We start from the raw sequence: 17158 nt of genomic DNA on the forward strand, positions 1-17158 counted from the left end.
TCCCAGACTCTGTGATGGCAACGAATATCATTGTGGGGTTTTTTTACTGATTAAAGCTAAATTCATTTAATCACCGCAAACATATTCGTTTTATGTATAGATAATGATCCATTGATTATTCCTTGCTGGCCAGACTTCCCCTTTAAAGCGAAAGTCATGTAGTTTATACTTGGATAAACTTGGCTAATACTTATTCAGCCACTAGGGGCACTTAGACAATGGAAATGTGATCCTCAGTTAATTACTGACTATGAAAAAACAAGACAGTAACACAAAGCATACTTCAGCAAGAGAAGGGACACAGTGAGTTCCAAACCCTTGATGCAAAATGCGCATACACTGTGGACAACTGCACGAAACCAGCACTAATACTTCAAAGTTTTAAAATATTAGGTTTCGTAATAATCTGATTTATTTTTTGACATAACTAACAAGGTATGACATTTGAATACACTACTTGTGAAGAGTTCCAGAATTACAAAATGAATCAGTATGATATTAGTACATTTAGTGTATATATTCTTTATTCTTTTCCAGTATAGTAAAAAGAAGAAGACACAAGGGGCTGCTAAAAATATTTGTTAAACTCCAGTGAACTATTGATGTGTGAGCACTTGGATGCCAGCATATGTCTTGTGGGAGTCCTCAGGCCATAACATACATCCCAGGGAGCTCATTGATTAGCTATTAATAAAGCAATGAGATTCCATTGCTGACAAGGGAGATCAGTGGCCTCACCTACAAATATCCACATAGACACAGCGAGAACTGTTTAACACAACATAGAAGATTCAGCCATGGGAACTTCAGGTAAAAGAGCAGTTTTCCTTTTTTTGTTTCCGAAATTCAATATTCCTGTCGCTGCTTCTTAGGTCTGCTTGTGGTGCTTGTTAAAGGTCTGATACCAATCCTTCAATGTAGCATATGATTTTGGTAAAGAAAAACTAATAAATGCATAAAATATAAGGAATTTTAAGTGATAGAAATGAGCAAAGAGCAAGAGGAAAATACAGAAGCAGTTTGACCTAGGGAGATTAAATAATAATAATAAATAATAATAGATAATGCACCAAACTAAGAGCATTTGCATTTCTCTTCACCTTTACTTGCTACAGTTTTCATCCATTTTGTTCTTGATCCTCCACCACAGCATTGAACTCCTCCTCCTCTCCTTCCTTCCTTCCTTCCTTCCATCCCCCAATTGACTACTCTGTCGCTTGCTTTCTTTCTTCTGCATGTACATCTTCAGGTCACGGGTCATTAAGTCAGCTCCAGGAGGGATGTGTTGGAACAGGATATTTCTCATACTGCCCTGCCCCCACGGCTCTACCAAAACACAAATATGCATAAACACATGCATCTCTGTGAAAAAAGATAATTCCTTTAACTTATATTTCATTCATAGCAAAACAGCTGAGTCCGACAGACAGTCCCTTTTACTACTAAATTAGCAGATTGATATTCTAGGACTAAATGTTGAGATTACACTTTGAATAAAAAGTTTTGCTAATTTATTTTTATTTTTATCTAAGTTAAAAAAAAATATGATTTGAAACAAGAACAGGTAAAAACCTCTTTTTCTTTAAATATGTCTCCAACTTTGTCATAACCAAGCAGAAATCTGTTTTATGAAACACACACCCTCACTACAGAGCTAATGAACACATACAAATGTGCATATCAGAGTGCTTCACCTTGGTTGTTGTGCACTGTCAAACAACATTAGATCGCACAGGTTAAGCTGGATGATTAGAATAACACATTCACTGCATTCTTCATTATATGTGTCATTATCACTTAGTGGTTGAACTTTCACACTAACATCACCCAAACCTCCAGACCCTCACACCCACACAAGAAATCACACAGTGTTACGCCAACCTAAGTGATTTGCCTTTCTCCTTTTTTTTTTGGCGGGGGGGGGGGGTTGCTACCTATTAGAAATGGCTTCTGGTATTAACCTAATTGTCTTGACTTACATAGTGTATTTTTCCACTAATTAGTTCCTTGGGAAGGCAGCAAAGATGCACACAGTTGAGGAGCAGCACTACGGCTTTAGGAGGAGGGTGTTGGCAAGAGATCATGGTGAAGATGAGTAAGGCTCTGACATCGGGTCTGGATTTGGCAAATATCTAACAGCAGTTCTGTCTGCTTTTACTGTAATGGAATGAAGCGATGAGACATGTATCTACACAGTCAAAAAACATGTAAAAACACTGCAAACGTGGCTAGCAATGATCTCAGACACAAAACGCAAGGACAGCAACACTATAAAGCGAAAGACACGTCGGTCTGTGGGGAGTCACCGGGGGACACAAAAACTCAACGACAAACTTGCACAAACGGCCTTGCACACACCTTGCAGTTAATGAATAACTAACAAGCAGAGAGGAAAAGGGAGCCTTCTTTTCTGAGTGAGGCCAAATGAATTCACAGAAGCGCTATGCAAATGTTCCCTGGGCTAACGAGACTGCCTGCATGATTGGAGTGCCATTGAAATTCTCCTCGTGCACAGCCCTCCCTCACTTTCTACCTCCCTCCTATCCTCCTTCAATCTCCCTCCATCTCTCCCGCCATTTCAGTCTGAACGTCCATGTTCTCTTTCTCTTTCTTTCTTTCTTTCTTTCTTTCTTTCTTTCTTTCTTTCTATCTATCTATCTATCTATCTATCTATCTATCTATCTATCTATCTATCTATCTATCTATCTATCTATCTATCTATCTATCTATCTATCTATCTATCTATCTATCTATCTATCTATCTATCTATCTACATTCAAATCAGGTTAATTAAACCGATAAACACTGGAGGTCTATCATTGCCCGGACAGCAGTGGATGCCCATGTGTCTGACTCTCCGTTTCTGTCTGTCTCACCAACAAACAACCCCCCCTAAACACACACACACACGCAGTCGCCCTGCACCTGTTCTCTCTGTAAAACATCCAAACACGAATGCTGAATAAATAACACAGCCCAACACACATCACAGCCAGGTTGTCGCACACGGACATGCATACACCATAGCCCATAAACACACATCAATAAGTAAACAAAACCCATTTCCCCTCCCCAGCTAACCTCTTGACTGCCCTCTTCCACTACCTTTTACTTGAGGTCTAAACTGCTTCACTGCTAACAGAAAGTACACATAGCTGTGTATAATGGTTAATGGTCAGACAGTAACGGGGGATATTACAAAAGGACAAAGAGAGACAGAGGAGACAGGATGGAGAAACTTGTCAGATGCATCTTTAATGATTGGGGGTTTTAAAGCCCCTGGCCTTCCCCTTCTCCCTTGGGTGCTGTGGACAGCAGGAAAACTAAAACATACACCTCTCTCTTTGTCCATCTGCACACACTCTCATACGTCCCTATGTACCTAACTTATTCTGTTGTCTCTCCATCCCATAGTCGCTTTGCCATCTGCATAATTTAGCATGTCATGCTTTTGTGCCACTTTGCATCCCTCTGTTTTCTGCTGGTTCTGTAGTTTTGGGTCTATCTTGTGCTCACTTTTTCGTGTGATGGAATGAATGGAACAGGCCAGGCATTGTCACTTTGCTATCTCAAAATAAGTGCCTCTAAAAAGGAAGGACAAGAGTAGGAGAAAGTTAAGAGTGGATAGATGAAGGGATGGAGAGAGGTGTTGGGCCTCTGCAGAGAGGACACAAAATGGAGACTAAGACAGGAACTGCAGCAGTGGCAAAACACTTTACTCAGAGAGGCATATAGTGAGTATCAAAGAGATAAGCGATTAAACAGCTTCAATCAGAGAACACAAAATCACTTATGTCCATTTTTTCAACACCCTTTATGAAACACTCACTGCTAGTCTTTTTTTCTGCTAATGATTTGAAAGTTACGAACAAATCAGTTTCCAAGCAGCACCACCCTCTATGAATAAACTCAAGCATAGCACACTTTTAAATGAAACAGTTGTAACGAATCAGTGGTGTTGAGAAATGTTTTTTTTTTTGTCCAGATTTTAATTTCTAAATGGTCAAACTATATCCAACCAATATGGCGCTATGCGAATAACCCATTGTCCCCTCACTCCCCATCCTACCCATTGCTGGAAAAATAAGCATTTGAGATGACTGGCAGTGGGTTTTTGACATCAGTTTTGGCCTATTCTTCTTTAACAAACTCTTGCCTTTCAAACATCTTGATTTATTTGCAATGATATGTATATATGAATGTCTCAGCAGCCTAACTGGACTTAAATCCAAACTTTGAAAAGGACACTTGATGTTTTTTCTTTTTGTCATGAGGCATTAAAATCAAACCTGGACATTTTTTTTGGTTAACATTTTTTTGGTTAATATTTCTTCTACATGTTTAACAGACAGTATTAACAATAAGCTAGATCAGTTTCCCTGTCCTACATCCTAAGATGGAATAGAAATATGCATCTCTGTTCTCTGTTTGCCTGTGTGTATGCATGTGTGTGAGCATAAGTATGGTGGAGCTGAGCCATGGTGATGCACTAATAAAAATCAAGCAGCGATGCATCCTCACACCTTCCTCATTGCGCCTGCCGCATTCCACTGGTTTCCATGGTGATTGGATAAAACTCACACTGTTCTAAGCTCCAACTGGAAAAGGAGATACACACCGTTTCATACCCCCCCAACAACCCCCCCCACACACACACATGCACACACATACACCGACAAAGTTTTTTTATTACACATCCGTCAGATTGTACTCCTTCAGTTCCCTAACTGAGAAGAAAACAAATGCTAATTCTTACATAAGTGACAGAAAACCACAAATTAAACAGAGAGGCATGGTTACATGGAAAAATAAAGTAAAAGGTAAAAGCAGCGGTTATGACAACTCAGTAAAAGCTACAAGAGCTAGTCAACACACTTGGCCCTCCTCTGTTTGACAATCCGACTGTCTTTCTGTAAATTTACCCATAACCCCCATTCACCAGCATTGCTCTATGTGTAGGCCACAAAAGCAAACAGATTTGGCTGTCAAATACTGACACGAGACCCCAGAAGGGTCGAATCACAGTGAGGCCGACTGTCATCAAACACCATCCTCCCTCTTCATCAAAGCCTTTTTGAACTCAGTTTTATTGACCAACACAGGGTCTGGGTGACATATGTCATTTTGTCAAGCCAACACCTAGTATTGTCTCTAATAAATGGCAAAGCATCAGAGCTTTCTCATCTCATTAGATCAGAGGATGAAAGTTTAGCATGTAACCACAAGCGGATGGATGGATGGATGGATGGATGGATGGATGGATGGATGGATGGATGGATGGATGGATGGATGGATGGATGGATGGATGGATGGATGGATGGATGGATGGATGGATGGATGGATGGATGGATGGATGGATGGAGACAGGAACGCTTCCGAGGGGAACTCAGTTTGGGTCAGTGTTAAGTGTGTAAGTCCTTGTGTGTGGAGCCATCAACACAGGCCACCAGTCTGTACCAAGAACGCTTAGAGATGAGAACACCCTTTGAGTAAAAAATGGCTGAAAAGAACAGATCCTCTGTCTTACTGGTAACTCCAACTTATCAGCTGTAGGGAGAGAGAAGGAGTAGAGGGAATAAAGAGAAAAAGGCTCCACGGTTTATTTAAATGAATATTTGACCGGTTTGGAATGCAGTTTCTCATTTAAAAAAAATAAAGAAAATAATGATTCCCTGCTATATTTAGAGAGAAAAACTAGCAAACAATCAGCATCTTTGATTCATAATATAACATCTCTTATGTTACTGCTCTTTAGCACAATTGGTTAATGTTGAACTTTGATAAACTGTAATTATCTTTTACTGAACTAAACTTTTTACAGCTTCATTGAAAAGTGAACATTGTGGTTTTATCTACCTTTTGGATTTTTCAACTAAATCAAATTTGAAAGCATGATTTCAGCCTTCTACTTATTTGCTGGTGAAGAATAAAACGAAAAAGACACCTTGAACAGGATAGAAACAAAGAGACATATATCTTTGAGGTTTTATGTATATATACTATTTAATGTAATTTAGGTTTTTTTATCTTAAAAAAAAAGCTAAATGTATTACACTCAACAAAAATATAAACACACGTATAAACAATTTTGGTTTTGCTCACATTTTTTATGAGATTAGCTCAAAGATCTACAATAATAGAAGGCCTCTCTGAAAGGTAGATTTAATTTATTTATATATGTTTGTATTTATAGCACATTTATTACAGACGCCTCTGTGCAAAGTGCTGCACACAGCATCAAGAGGTTTGGGACAGTCATTAATAGCCCAATATATTTTTTCTAGATGGATTTTTTCATATTCTTTGTCCTCTGATCTGAGAAATGTGACATAAATAACACCGATTGTTTAATAGTTGTTTTCCACAAAACTGGGATCTTGAAAATACACCATTTAATTAGTTATCAACTGTTAAAATTTAATTAGTCATTAACTGGTAATGCATTTATTTATTCCCATCCATCCATGAAGGCTTTAAAGTATGCTGCATCCAGAGTCCGGTCAGCCTATGGAGAAAACTCATGGCAACTTGTACCTATTTATTTAAACTTTATCTTTTCAAAAAGGTAGATCCTAATTCCTGATTTTTTTTAGGGGGGATGTATCACTGCTTAAATCTTTAGAAACCGTTTCTTTACACATGTACTTATGTCTGTGCATGAGAGACACTCTTCCAACATGCTTTTAGTTGTTTATGTGTGCATGTTTTACCAAATGATCAATACCATACTCCCACTGAGTGCTTAGCACACAAACATGATACGCTGGTTTTTACTAACACACGCACACACAAGCGTAGACATTCACACTCTGAGCTATGAGTCAAACAGACTTGCCTGGTCTCACCACTCTCGCACAGAGAGATCCGTGACAAGAGAGAGGGGAATCCAACAACAAGCTTTATCGATCCAGACTGGGAACCCCCCTCAGGCCACACACATGCACATACACACTATTATTGTGTTGGATCAATGGGTCCTCCTGTGTGAAGGACAGAATTGTACAAAGAGGAGCACAAACACACCTTTATACACATAAGCACATGTACTGCAGAGAGATGAAATGAGTGCTCCACAACAGAGAGGGAGATAAAGGGCAGGGTGAGCAAAACGTATCATCTGACCTAAACAGTCTCATCTGACATCCTGCAATTTGCCATAGCTCTATGGAGCAGATGTTTACACTGTGACACGCAAACCTGAACACTGTCAGATGCACACACCTATGGCAATGCATAGAAAAAGAATGTCAAGTAGTAGGCTCAGTTTCAGACTGATATCAATACTTTGTTGAATGATTTAAACAAAGGATCGAGTGGAGTAAGGAAAACTGCTGCTACCTGTAGATGCAGAGGTGTAGCTGCTGACTTTTTACATGTGCAGCTACACAAGTGTGTCACTTGTCAGACTGTATACTTAAGAGTCCCCCCTCTTTTCAGTCAACACATTCAAATCTTTGCCTCTCTGTCAAATATATTTTCAACCAAATAGCCACAGGCAGGTTGTATATATTCAAGTTATAATCTTGATTAAAAAATATCAGTTTTACTTCTCTCATGGATCTTTTAAAAGAACAGTATAATGTGCTTTAATTGGATGCTGTGCCTTTAGTTTCCCCACTGTATGTCTGTGTTTTTATGTTCATATGTTTTAGGTAACCAGAAATATTCTAAATGTGCTGTATTTGAATACAGGGGAAAACAGGAAAAAGTTATTTGTCGGACCCAGCAGTTAAAAAAAAAAAAATCTTGTTCCTGCCATGTGTTGGCACTGAATTAGAGAAAAAATAGTAATGCATATTTATCCACATAATAAGTTTTTAGTAAGTCTGCCTTCTGTTGAAACTCTTACTGTATACATTCTCTCACTGAAGCAAATAAAATCCACTGACTTGGACATAGGCAAAAAGAAAAAAACAACAAAGACTATTGACATCACATTTTTGTATGTGCTTGATATTACCCATCAAACAAATGTGTTAATGCTTTATGACACTCTTTCTGTATTTTTGGTAGCTTAATGTTTTATGAATCAATAATGAAAACTGCCATCATAATGTCCTACCAGGGACGATGGAAACGGTGTCTTTCTCCCAGGACACCACGCTGACATACTCCTGAACAGCTGAAGGGATGAGGCACTTGAATACGGCAACATTACCCCGCATGGAGTGCTGGTCAGCCACACGGACTGTATAGGGCTCCCTGAAAACTGGATATAGAATGAGAAAAGTTTTGGTTAGTGTTTTAAAGAATATACAATGTGATGGTAATCTAGTTACTAAACTTGAACTTATAACAAAACGCTGTATTAATCTAAAAAGTAAAATAGACCTTTGAATATATTTAAAGGGGATGTTAAATTGTATGATCAATTAAGAAGCAAAAAATATTAAATTATTATCCTTAAAAGTAGAAGAATGCCCATTGCATTTTTTGCTGTGTTAAAGTGCAGTTTTTTTTTTGTTTCAATACTCTTTTAAATACAATTGTAAAAATTCGGACGTGTCCTTTCCTCCACAGATTCAACATTATAAGCAAGTATTGTGTTTATCTGTCTTTAATACAGTTCCAACTTTGGAGGGATTTCATAGAAAAGATTATTGAGTAAACAGCAATATAAAGAAAACAGCTGAGTGATCAAGGATAAAGTTGATAAGGTTTAATCACTGTTTAGGTAACCAAGCAAATTTTGCTCTGAGACAAATTTTTCATATGTCTTAGAGCAATATTAAGTAGGCTACATCCTAAAAATTTGATAACATATGGAGTAACCTAAAAGCTAAGATCACCACACTTAACAGCTTTCTGGATTTGTCCAGAGTGTTATCTCTGTCTAGAATGGGAGAATGCACTGAAAAGACAACCAGCTGTTGAGCAAATTACTGCTTAATAATAACAAAATATTCTTCACAGAGGAGATACAAGAAGAAAGCCACTTTTAAAGGAAAGCCAGAGGACATTTTGTTTTTGTAGTTTGCTCCACTGTAGTGGACACTGTAGGAAATTTTGGAAGATGAGACCAACACTGATCCCATATGCAAAACACTGCATAAGTTTAAAAAAAAAAAACAATCAAAACACACGATAGCCACCATTCAATTCAACTCAAACATTATTATTATAGTGTTGATTCAGAGCAAATGTTGTCTGACAGCAGTTTAAAAATTAATAGCACTGTTGTCATTATGCTGTTGAGATCATTTTCTTCATGAAATCTAAGTTTATATAAAAAATGATGGAGGTAAATAATGCACATATCAAGTCTTAGAAAAACAGTCACTATAAAGATAAGAGAGGAGGGTAAGTTTTTCAAGGTTGGTGGATGTTGTTGTGGACTGTAATGCAGAGTAGAGGAGGTGGTTCTTGCAGTTTTCAGGGTGAGGTAGATGGTACAAAGACATAAATCCAGTAATAACAGGCTGGGAACTCAGTAAACAAAAACTAGAGAAGCTCAGGAGAAACATACAAGAAGGAATTAAGATAATTCAATACTATGAAACTGCAGAGAAACATATATGGAAGACAACCAAAAGTGGAGTAATCAGTTAATTGGGAGCAGGTGTGGACAGAAGCAGCTAGAAAGGAGCTAAGGGGAAAGGAAAGGGGCACTAGGGGGCAAAAAAGAGTAACCAGTGAAAACAGGGTGTAACTGTAACTAGAAAAGAACTTAAATAAGCATTAAGGGGAATAAAACTAATGACTACAAAATAAGGAATAACCAAGGTGAAAACTAGAGCATAAGAGAAGGAAAGGAGATAACTGAAGCTTTAGAAAACATAACCTAAGCATAACAGAATCAATAACTAAAACTAGACAAAAGAATAAATAATAGCAAAAATGCTAAAAAGAGACAAGAAGGAAGAGAAAAAGTAAGAATTTAGAAATAAAATAAATACAGAATGACATACAATAAAGTATGACTGTGAACCCAAAATCAAACCTTAAACAGAAAGTCTAGAATGGCAGATATTCAAAGTCCAAACATATATATATTGAGGATCTGGAAAACGTCCATTACATTTGTAATAGCAGCAATTGCAACTGACATTTGACACCCTGGTGTTTGAGCTTAAACATTACACTTTTTATATAAAAAAAAAAAAACATGTTAATAACCATACCGTTTTGTTTTGTTGAAGGTTTATGATTGTAAATAAAACAATAACTAACTTAATGGGTATAAAACCTAAATGTACATATGACTTGAACAGAAAAAAACCCCACAAAGTTTTCTAAAATAAAATGTTAGCTTATTTCCTCTTATTAATGGTGTGTATACTATGACAGTTTACATCTATCTGTCCAGTGAAAAAATGCTGGCTGGTATTCAGTTGAACTACATTAGAACAGTGATGGACTTTTTAACTTCAGACGAAGAGCCACAGTTTGACTTTAAGGAGGCCTGACTTTGAGATGCGTTAAAGGGGATGCACAGTGATCGGCCCCTGGCCTTTTAAAGCACAGCGCCACAGATGCTATGAGACGGCAAAGAGTGGAGGACCGCTCGCAGCCGATGGTGCTGTCACATGCAGGCGCCAGCTATCAAAAACACACCCTCTGCTCATGGCACGCCAAGAACTAGACTACGAATCTGTGCCAGTGTACGGAGAGGATGGTGGTGATTAAGACGGGCTTAATAATGAAAACAGTAGCCTTTAGCTAACCAAATTATCTCTCCAGTAAACTCTGTCACATTCAGATTAGTGGAAAAAAGTGAATTGTTAAATCAGAGCATAGATTTTCATCAGATAAATTAAGTAAGGTGAAATTAATTTGATGCATTATCTTGATAAGAGGGAGAGATAGATAGTTCAAGGGCACACTGACTCCACTGAGCAGTGCATTGTTTCTAACCTAAAGTGAGGAGCTGATTTGTTTAGAGGGGAATTTAGTATATCTTTTTTTTTGTCCTGTAATGCTGATACGGACAAAAAGAGTACTATCTGACATGAGTAAGATGAGAAAAACACAATTACAGAAATCTGATAGTGTCTGGGCTGATATTGGGGACAGATTCAGGCAATCTATCAACCGGGCATCACTTTAGAAATTAGGACAGTAATGGCTTAACAATGTAAAATGTACACACTTATACACACACACACACACACACACATGTGCACAAGACTGGGAGTGGCCTCACCCCTCCTGCTCTCTTCCCCCAGCTCTCCAGTGATATAATTAACGCCTAGCCTGAAGGCCAGGTTCCTTGGTCATTAATAATGCTTTATGCCAACCGCTACTGTCACTGGAACCCAGTGAAACCAAAGTCAACGTCCTTGTTGAAACGTTGGAAAGTCTTTCACCTTCTAATTTGAGCTTTATTCACCCAAGTCTTTTGAGTCGTTCTTGTTATTGATTTTAAAGTTGTACTTTATTCATAAGCATGTCCCTCGGTGCTGTAGCGGGCTGTTTGCTTCTCTTATACAGAGGAACCAGGTTTGAATCCTCGTGGAGAGGGGCATCTGCCAAGTCTGTGTGCAAACTGTGATAACTTGCTGTGTCAACTTCTAAAAAAGGGTCCAGCTGAAAGCACATACTTACTTAATTTATTCGCAAACACCTTATTCTTATATGGTGTCTTTCTTTTATGTAGCTAATGAAGTAACATACTGTAGAGTATATGTGAACCTACCAAACAAATTAATCTAAATAAATTGTATCAAAAATCTATTTGCATTTTGCGTGTGTCTGGCTTACTTGTTTAATGTCTATGCTTGCATTTTTGCCGATCAGTCATATAAAAGTGCTCCATAGATTTTACTGAGGTTTTACTAAATATCTTCTTACCCCTTGAACCTTTTCCCATTTAGTCGTATCACAACCAAATTATGTTTTATTGGGATTTCATTTGATAGATTGACTATAGCCGAGTATAGCCTGCTTTTGAAATGGAAGTTAGATATTATTTTGTAAAAAAAAAATGAAAAGTGTGGTGTAGTTTTATATCTATCTCTCCTGGGTCAGTATTTTTTTTTAATGAATTATTATTACAATTCCTGCTGGTCGGTTTGGGTATGTCTGCATTTGCTTTGCATAGAAGGGCAAATAACCTATTATTTCGAGAATAGCTTAAAAATCTAAATTAAGATTGAGATCATATGTGAAAGGACATTCAAAATAATGTTTGACTGGGCAATTTCACATACAAAATGTAAATTTAACAAAAAGACTGACCTAAGCTTGAATACTGATTTTATTTACAGTCATTTTGAAGCAAAAAAGTTAAATGTTGGATCAAAGCCTTTTTTATAGTTGTTGTGTCCTTAAAGGCTTCCATCAAATGGTATGTGTACTTCCTTCTACATTTCTTTTAGCTACTACTTTTTTTCTCTTGCCTTTTTTCTTTAAACTAAAGATTATTTTTATTTGAATGGCTAATAATTGTCCAGCAACAGATTCTCCAACATGAACTGTGGATTTCTGAAAACATGCTAATGTGTACAAGAGTACACATGCCCAACTATTTGCTGCTCTTTAAACTGATTCTTGATTAAATTGAGTCTTCTTCTTTTAGTTCAGTTGAAGGCAGTCTCTTTCTAGATTTATAGTTGTGCCACACTCATTAAATCTCCACAGAACTTGATAAAGGTATTCGAAGCTTTGGATATAATTTTTACAACCTAATCCTTTTTGGAATACTTTCCACAATTTCATCCTTGACATGTCTAATGAATGCATTTGTTGGATTACATTTATGAATCTAGGGACTTTTTAAAAAAATGCTTAAATTAAATTTTATTTAGAGTTTTAGAATAGAGTTCTGAATACATAACATATGGAACATGATATATGTCTTTTTTGTGATGTGACGAAATTTAAAAGATACTTATTCCATTGCTCTGGTAATCCGATTCAGAGCAGTAATTTGAGCTAGCTAATATAAGCCATTCTAATCATGTATTTTTTTTATTTCTTCATTTAAACAACCCTAGAATTTAATTGATGGATCCAGCAGTGGATCAATAGTCTAGATCGACAGAATAGCCTCGGCTGTTGTGACTGAGCCAATCCTTTCAATCATTTATTAACTCTCCGACTGACCTGGCTGCCTCCTGTCAATAGTAAGCAAAATCCCAAATGCCCACTGAGGTTCTCTGAGAGTGTTTAAAATCAACTTGACAGCTTGTAAATACTTGCAGCAACGATGACAGATATCACATTTTCGTTCAACGAAAGTTCAGATCCAGTCAAGGTCAATTGTCTTACTCCTCACACCTTTTCAGAAGCTGTTGTGGCACTACTCCTTTTCCTACTTGAAATATGTCAAATAAGCTTCAAGTTCCCCTGTAAAAAACATGGGCATCACAAAAGAAGCAAGTATTGTAATGTACCACACATTATTCAACGATCTGAGAATGACATGGGAGTGTGGGATCAGATATCCATTCTCTTAAGCTGTGTAACACGATGCAAATGGTATCCTGACTGATTTGTGTGTAAATTGCACTTTCCTCTAATCGCATGTGCTGCCGAATTATTAGGATGTTACTGATGCCTCCCTATAAGCAGCCGGGTTGCCAGGAGATGAGCTTAAACGCGAGTCTGGGCAACTGGGCGCACTGGGAGTCGAGTCTTATATCACTGTCGCTTCAATAATTAACGACAGGGAAACCAAATACTGCATTTACTTATTTATAAAGCGAGGGGAGAATGCAAAAAAAAATGGAGGAACATAATGAAACACAAGAGTTCCTAATGTATGTGGTTTTAATGAAATGAAGCAGTATAGAATAAAAAAAAACGACAACAAAGCTTTGAATTTCAGATTTTATGTGTTAGAAAGAAATAAAGGCAAAACAAATGAAGAAAAAGGCTCAATACATACTTTTAGAAGCTTTGTAGTTCTGTGTATGTTAGTTGGAACAAAAAACAAGATGATGTTAGCCTTCAAGAACAGGTGTCCCTTTCATTGTATTGTGTTTGTGTAAACAGCTGTTAATAAACTGTGTTGACTCATACAGTTTATTTCTTCTATCACATTTTTAGAGTATGTTCGCTGTCAATTCCCACATAAATTATTTCACCTGAAATTTAGAAAAAAATAACCCTAACCCTGCTGGCCCCTGCCAACCCCTGCAAACTGGTCAGGGGCCAACCGGTCTCTGCACAAGTGGGTGGTTTGGTCCATATTGCCGGCATGAAGTGGACCTGTTACCAGAACATGTAAGACTTTGACAGGGCTGCCCTCTGTCCCCTGTTCTGTTCATAACCTTTGTGGACTGGTGTCCTGTTCACAAGTGGTGGGAGAACTGAGCGAGAGATCGATAGACAAATCACGGTGGCTGCTGCTATAATGCAGAGGCTGCACCTGTCTATTTTGGTAAAGATAGAGCTGAGTGAAAAGGCAAACCTGTCTATTTACCAGTCGGTCTACATTTTTACCCTCACTTATGGTCATCAAATCTGGATCATGACTAAAAGAATCAAATCACGGATACAAGCTGCTAACATAAGCTTTCTCCGCCGGGTGGCTTGGTACTCGCTTAGAGATAGGCTTAGGAGCTCCAATCATTTGGTAGAACCGTGGAGTACAGCTGCTTCTCCTCTACATCAATAGGGGTCAGGCGAGGTGGGTCGGACATTTTTTTCAGATTCCCTCTGGATTCCTCCCTCACGAGGTGTTCCAGGCACGTCCCACCAGAAGGAGCACTAGAGAAAAATCCAGTACAGGATGGAGAGACTCGAAGGGCCTGAGAAAGCTTTAGGCTTCTCCAAGTGGAGCCGGAGAAGTTGTCTGGGGAGAGGGAAGTCTGGGAAGACTGCTGCCCTGATGACCAGGTACCAGGAGGACGACACAACAAGTACAAGTTTAACCAGGTTCTGCCACTTTGCATCTCATATTATCCCAGGACTACAAATTTTTCTTCAACAACAGAGGCAAGTTAATCTCGATAGGTAAGGCTTGAGTCGGAAAATCTGCAGAAGATCTACCGATTCAGACTCCTAGCATAACACACTTCTGCTTTAAAGGACTGATAATAAAGTGGTCTCACAGTTCATTCGACTTGTCTCACCCCCAATATCAATGCTTTGCTTCTATACACCAGCAACCCAAAATAACTTTTTAGGTTTTAAAAATGTGTTGCAGATCACATGCACATCAGGTGATACAATGTCCCCATGTGACACGCGGGTCATTTTGACTTGTGTCAGTATTTGACTCCAAGTTTCTTGTAATTTTATGACTTTATTCTGGTAATGTTACGACTTTATTCTCGAAAGAGAAGAAAAAAATATATCTCTAGCCTGGCCCTAATACTCCGTCGTACTAACCAAACCTTTCTGGCAGAAAATAAAAATATGTTTACAGCCTGTTATGAAATAGCTGTGGTTCACTTTTCATTCTATGAAAAATTGATCTGAGGGAAACCCGAATGATTCAATAACTGAAAAAAAGTTTGGACTCAAGGCAAGAGGCACAGCAGTGATTGATAGTTAAAACTATTTTAGAGAAAAGAAGAGTGAGCCAAAATTCCTCCATAAAATAAAATAGCTGACCTAATTGTTAATTTCACTCACCCACCTAACCATACTGTTTACTTATCATTATTCATCTTATCCACCTGCACCTGCTGCTTTACATCCGGGTCAGCCCAGCTATCAGGGCCAGATCATTGAGGATGTTTGTTCATTGAGTTTGTTTGTTTGATTTCTAGTTTTAGTTGGCGATAATTGGTGATTTCCACAGTCCCTGTTTGCGTTCTCGGAGGCCAGTGGTTAGAGAGGGTGTTTTGTCGTGTCTTGGTGATTCCTGATCCTTTCCTGGCTCTTCTCCAATGAGCGTGTCCTGTTCCTGTTTTGGTTCTGTGGAGAGAGCCAGTTTAAAGTTCCATAGATTCACTGGTGGCATGTCATGTTTCTGCCTCTGAACTACTGAGCCTTCCTGTTTTCTGTCTGAGCGTGTCTGCCTGAGCTCTCTGCTGGACCAATGGAACTCTGATTCTGCCTGAACACTCTGTGGATTTCTGGAATCCTGTATCTGTTTGTTCCTGCCGGACTGTTTCCCTGTCCTGGCTCGGGCTCCTGCCTGTTCACAGAGGCTGCTGCATCGGGGACACTCTGGGCGGCTCTGTGCTGCATCTCACCGGCAGTGCATCGGCTGGATCCTGCCTCACCCAAGGGGATGGACTGAACTGTTAAACCAGGTAAGTGACTCAAATGATAATCATCTTTCGTCAGATTATCATGGTCACTTACCTGTGTTTCTTCTTAAAGCAGACTGCCAGTGATGGGTTGTGCCCCAGCTCACCCCCGCAGTCGCAGCAGGTCCACAGCTCCGCTTTGTATGTTCTGTCTGTTTATTTTCATTAAACTTTTTGAAACTTCCTACTGTCTGTTTCACCTGAATACAAGGTCCTACATTTTTAGTTCCTGACAATTAAATATGTCAAACTAAATTAAATATATGAAAAACACATGTGATATCATGGAAATTTTGAGATGATGTCAAAATTAGCTTGCTGCTCCACAATATTTTCTGGACAAAACAGAAAGCAAAGGCTTATGAAAGAATGAAGCAGCTTGCCTTTTTGTATATTATGTAGCATGGTTGGCAGAAGGTCTTGGATTTAAATCAGGTCTTTTTGCATTTCTGCATGTTCATCCTATGCATGTGTGGGCTATCGCCTGATCCCCTTTGCAACTCAACTGTCATTAGCAAGCAGGACCTTCTTATATAGGGAAGCAGAAGGACTATTATTTAGAGGCAGGACATTATGTGTCGTTATGTCAGAAATTTGTCTTTATTAAATTTCTACATTGTACACGATCTAAAACTATTTTTAATTATATTCTAATGCGTAAGTCACAGGAGTTGCATGAAAGGATATTTGCTTTAAACCTTGTCTGTTTTCCTGAAATGTTGTATTATTTTTCTTTGCTTCAAATAAGAGTCCAGTGACAGATATCTAGGGAAAAAACAAGCCATCTATTTTGTCTTATATAAATCTGGATTTATTCAGAAAAGTAATGGTGATACTATTTGAGCAGTATTAGCATGGAAAGATTGAGAAAAAGATAAGGAATGAACAGAGTAAACACAAAGATGTGGAAGAGGGCAACAGCCAAGGAAACATGCCTGGATGGTAGGAAGGGCGTAGGGCAGCTTTTTGTGGAGGGTGTCTCACTGTGACTTGTCAGCTGTCATCATTCCCGT

At 38.4% G+C, this 17158-nt stretch overlaps 1 protein-coding gene across 3 annotated transcripts in view; it reads right to left on the reverse strand.

Moving 5' to 3' along the window:
- The window catches only part of LOC119792101 (Down syndrome cell adhesion molecule-like protein 1 homolog), a 139105-nt gene that overhangs the window by 108033 nt on the left and 13914 nt on the right, over positions 1-17158 (reverse strand). For all 3 annotated transcript variants that reach the window (XR_005281939.1, XM_038298569.1, XM_038298568.1), the window contains exon 3: positions 8063-8209. Coding sequence is in view for 2 of the 3 variants with exons in the window: in XM_038298569.1 (XP_038154497.1) it covers positions 8063-8209 (147 nt within the window). In the remaining variant the exon portion in view is untranslated. The remainder of the gene's footprint in view (positions 1-8062; positions 8210-17158) is intronic.

This window comes from Cyprinodon tularosa, unplaced genomic scaffold, assembly GCF_016077235.1.
Source record: "Cyprinodon tularosa strain WSP-4 unplaced genomic scaffold, ASM1607723v1 ctg41, whole genome shotgun sequence".
Taxonomy (NCBI): domain Eukaryota; kingdom Metazoa; phylum Chordata; class Actinopteri; order Cyprinodontiformes; family Cyprinodontidae; genus Cyprinodon; species Cyprinodon tularosa.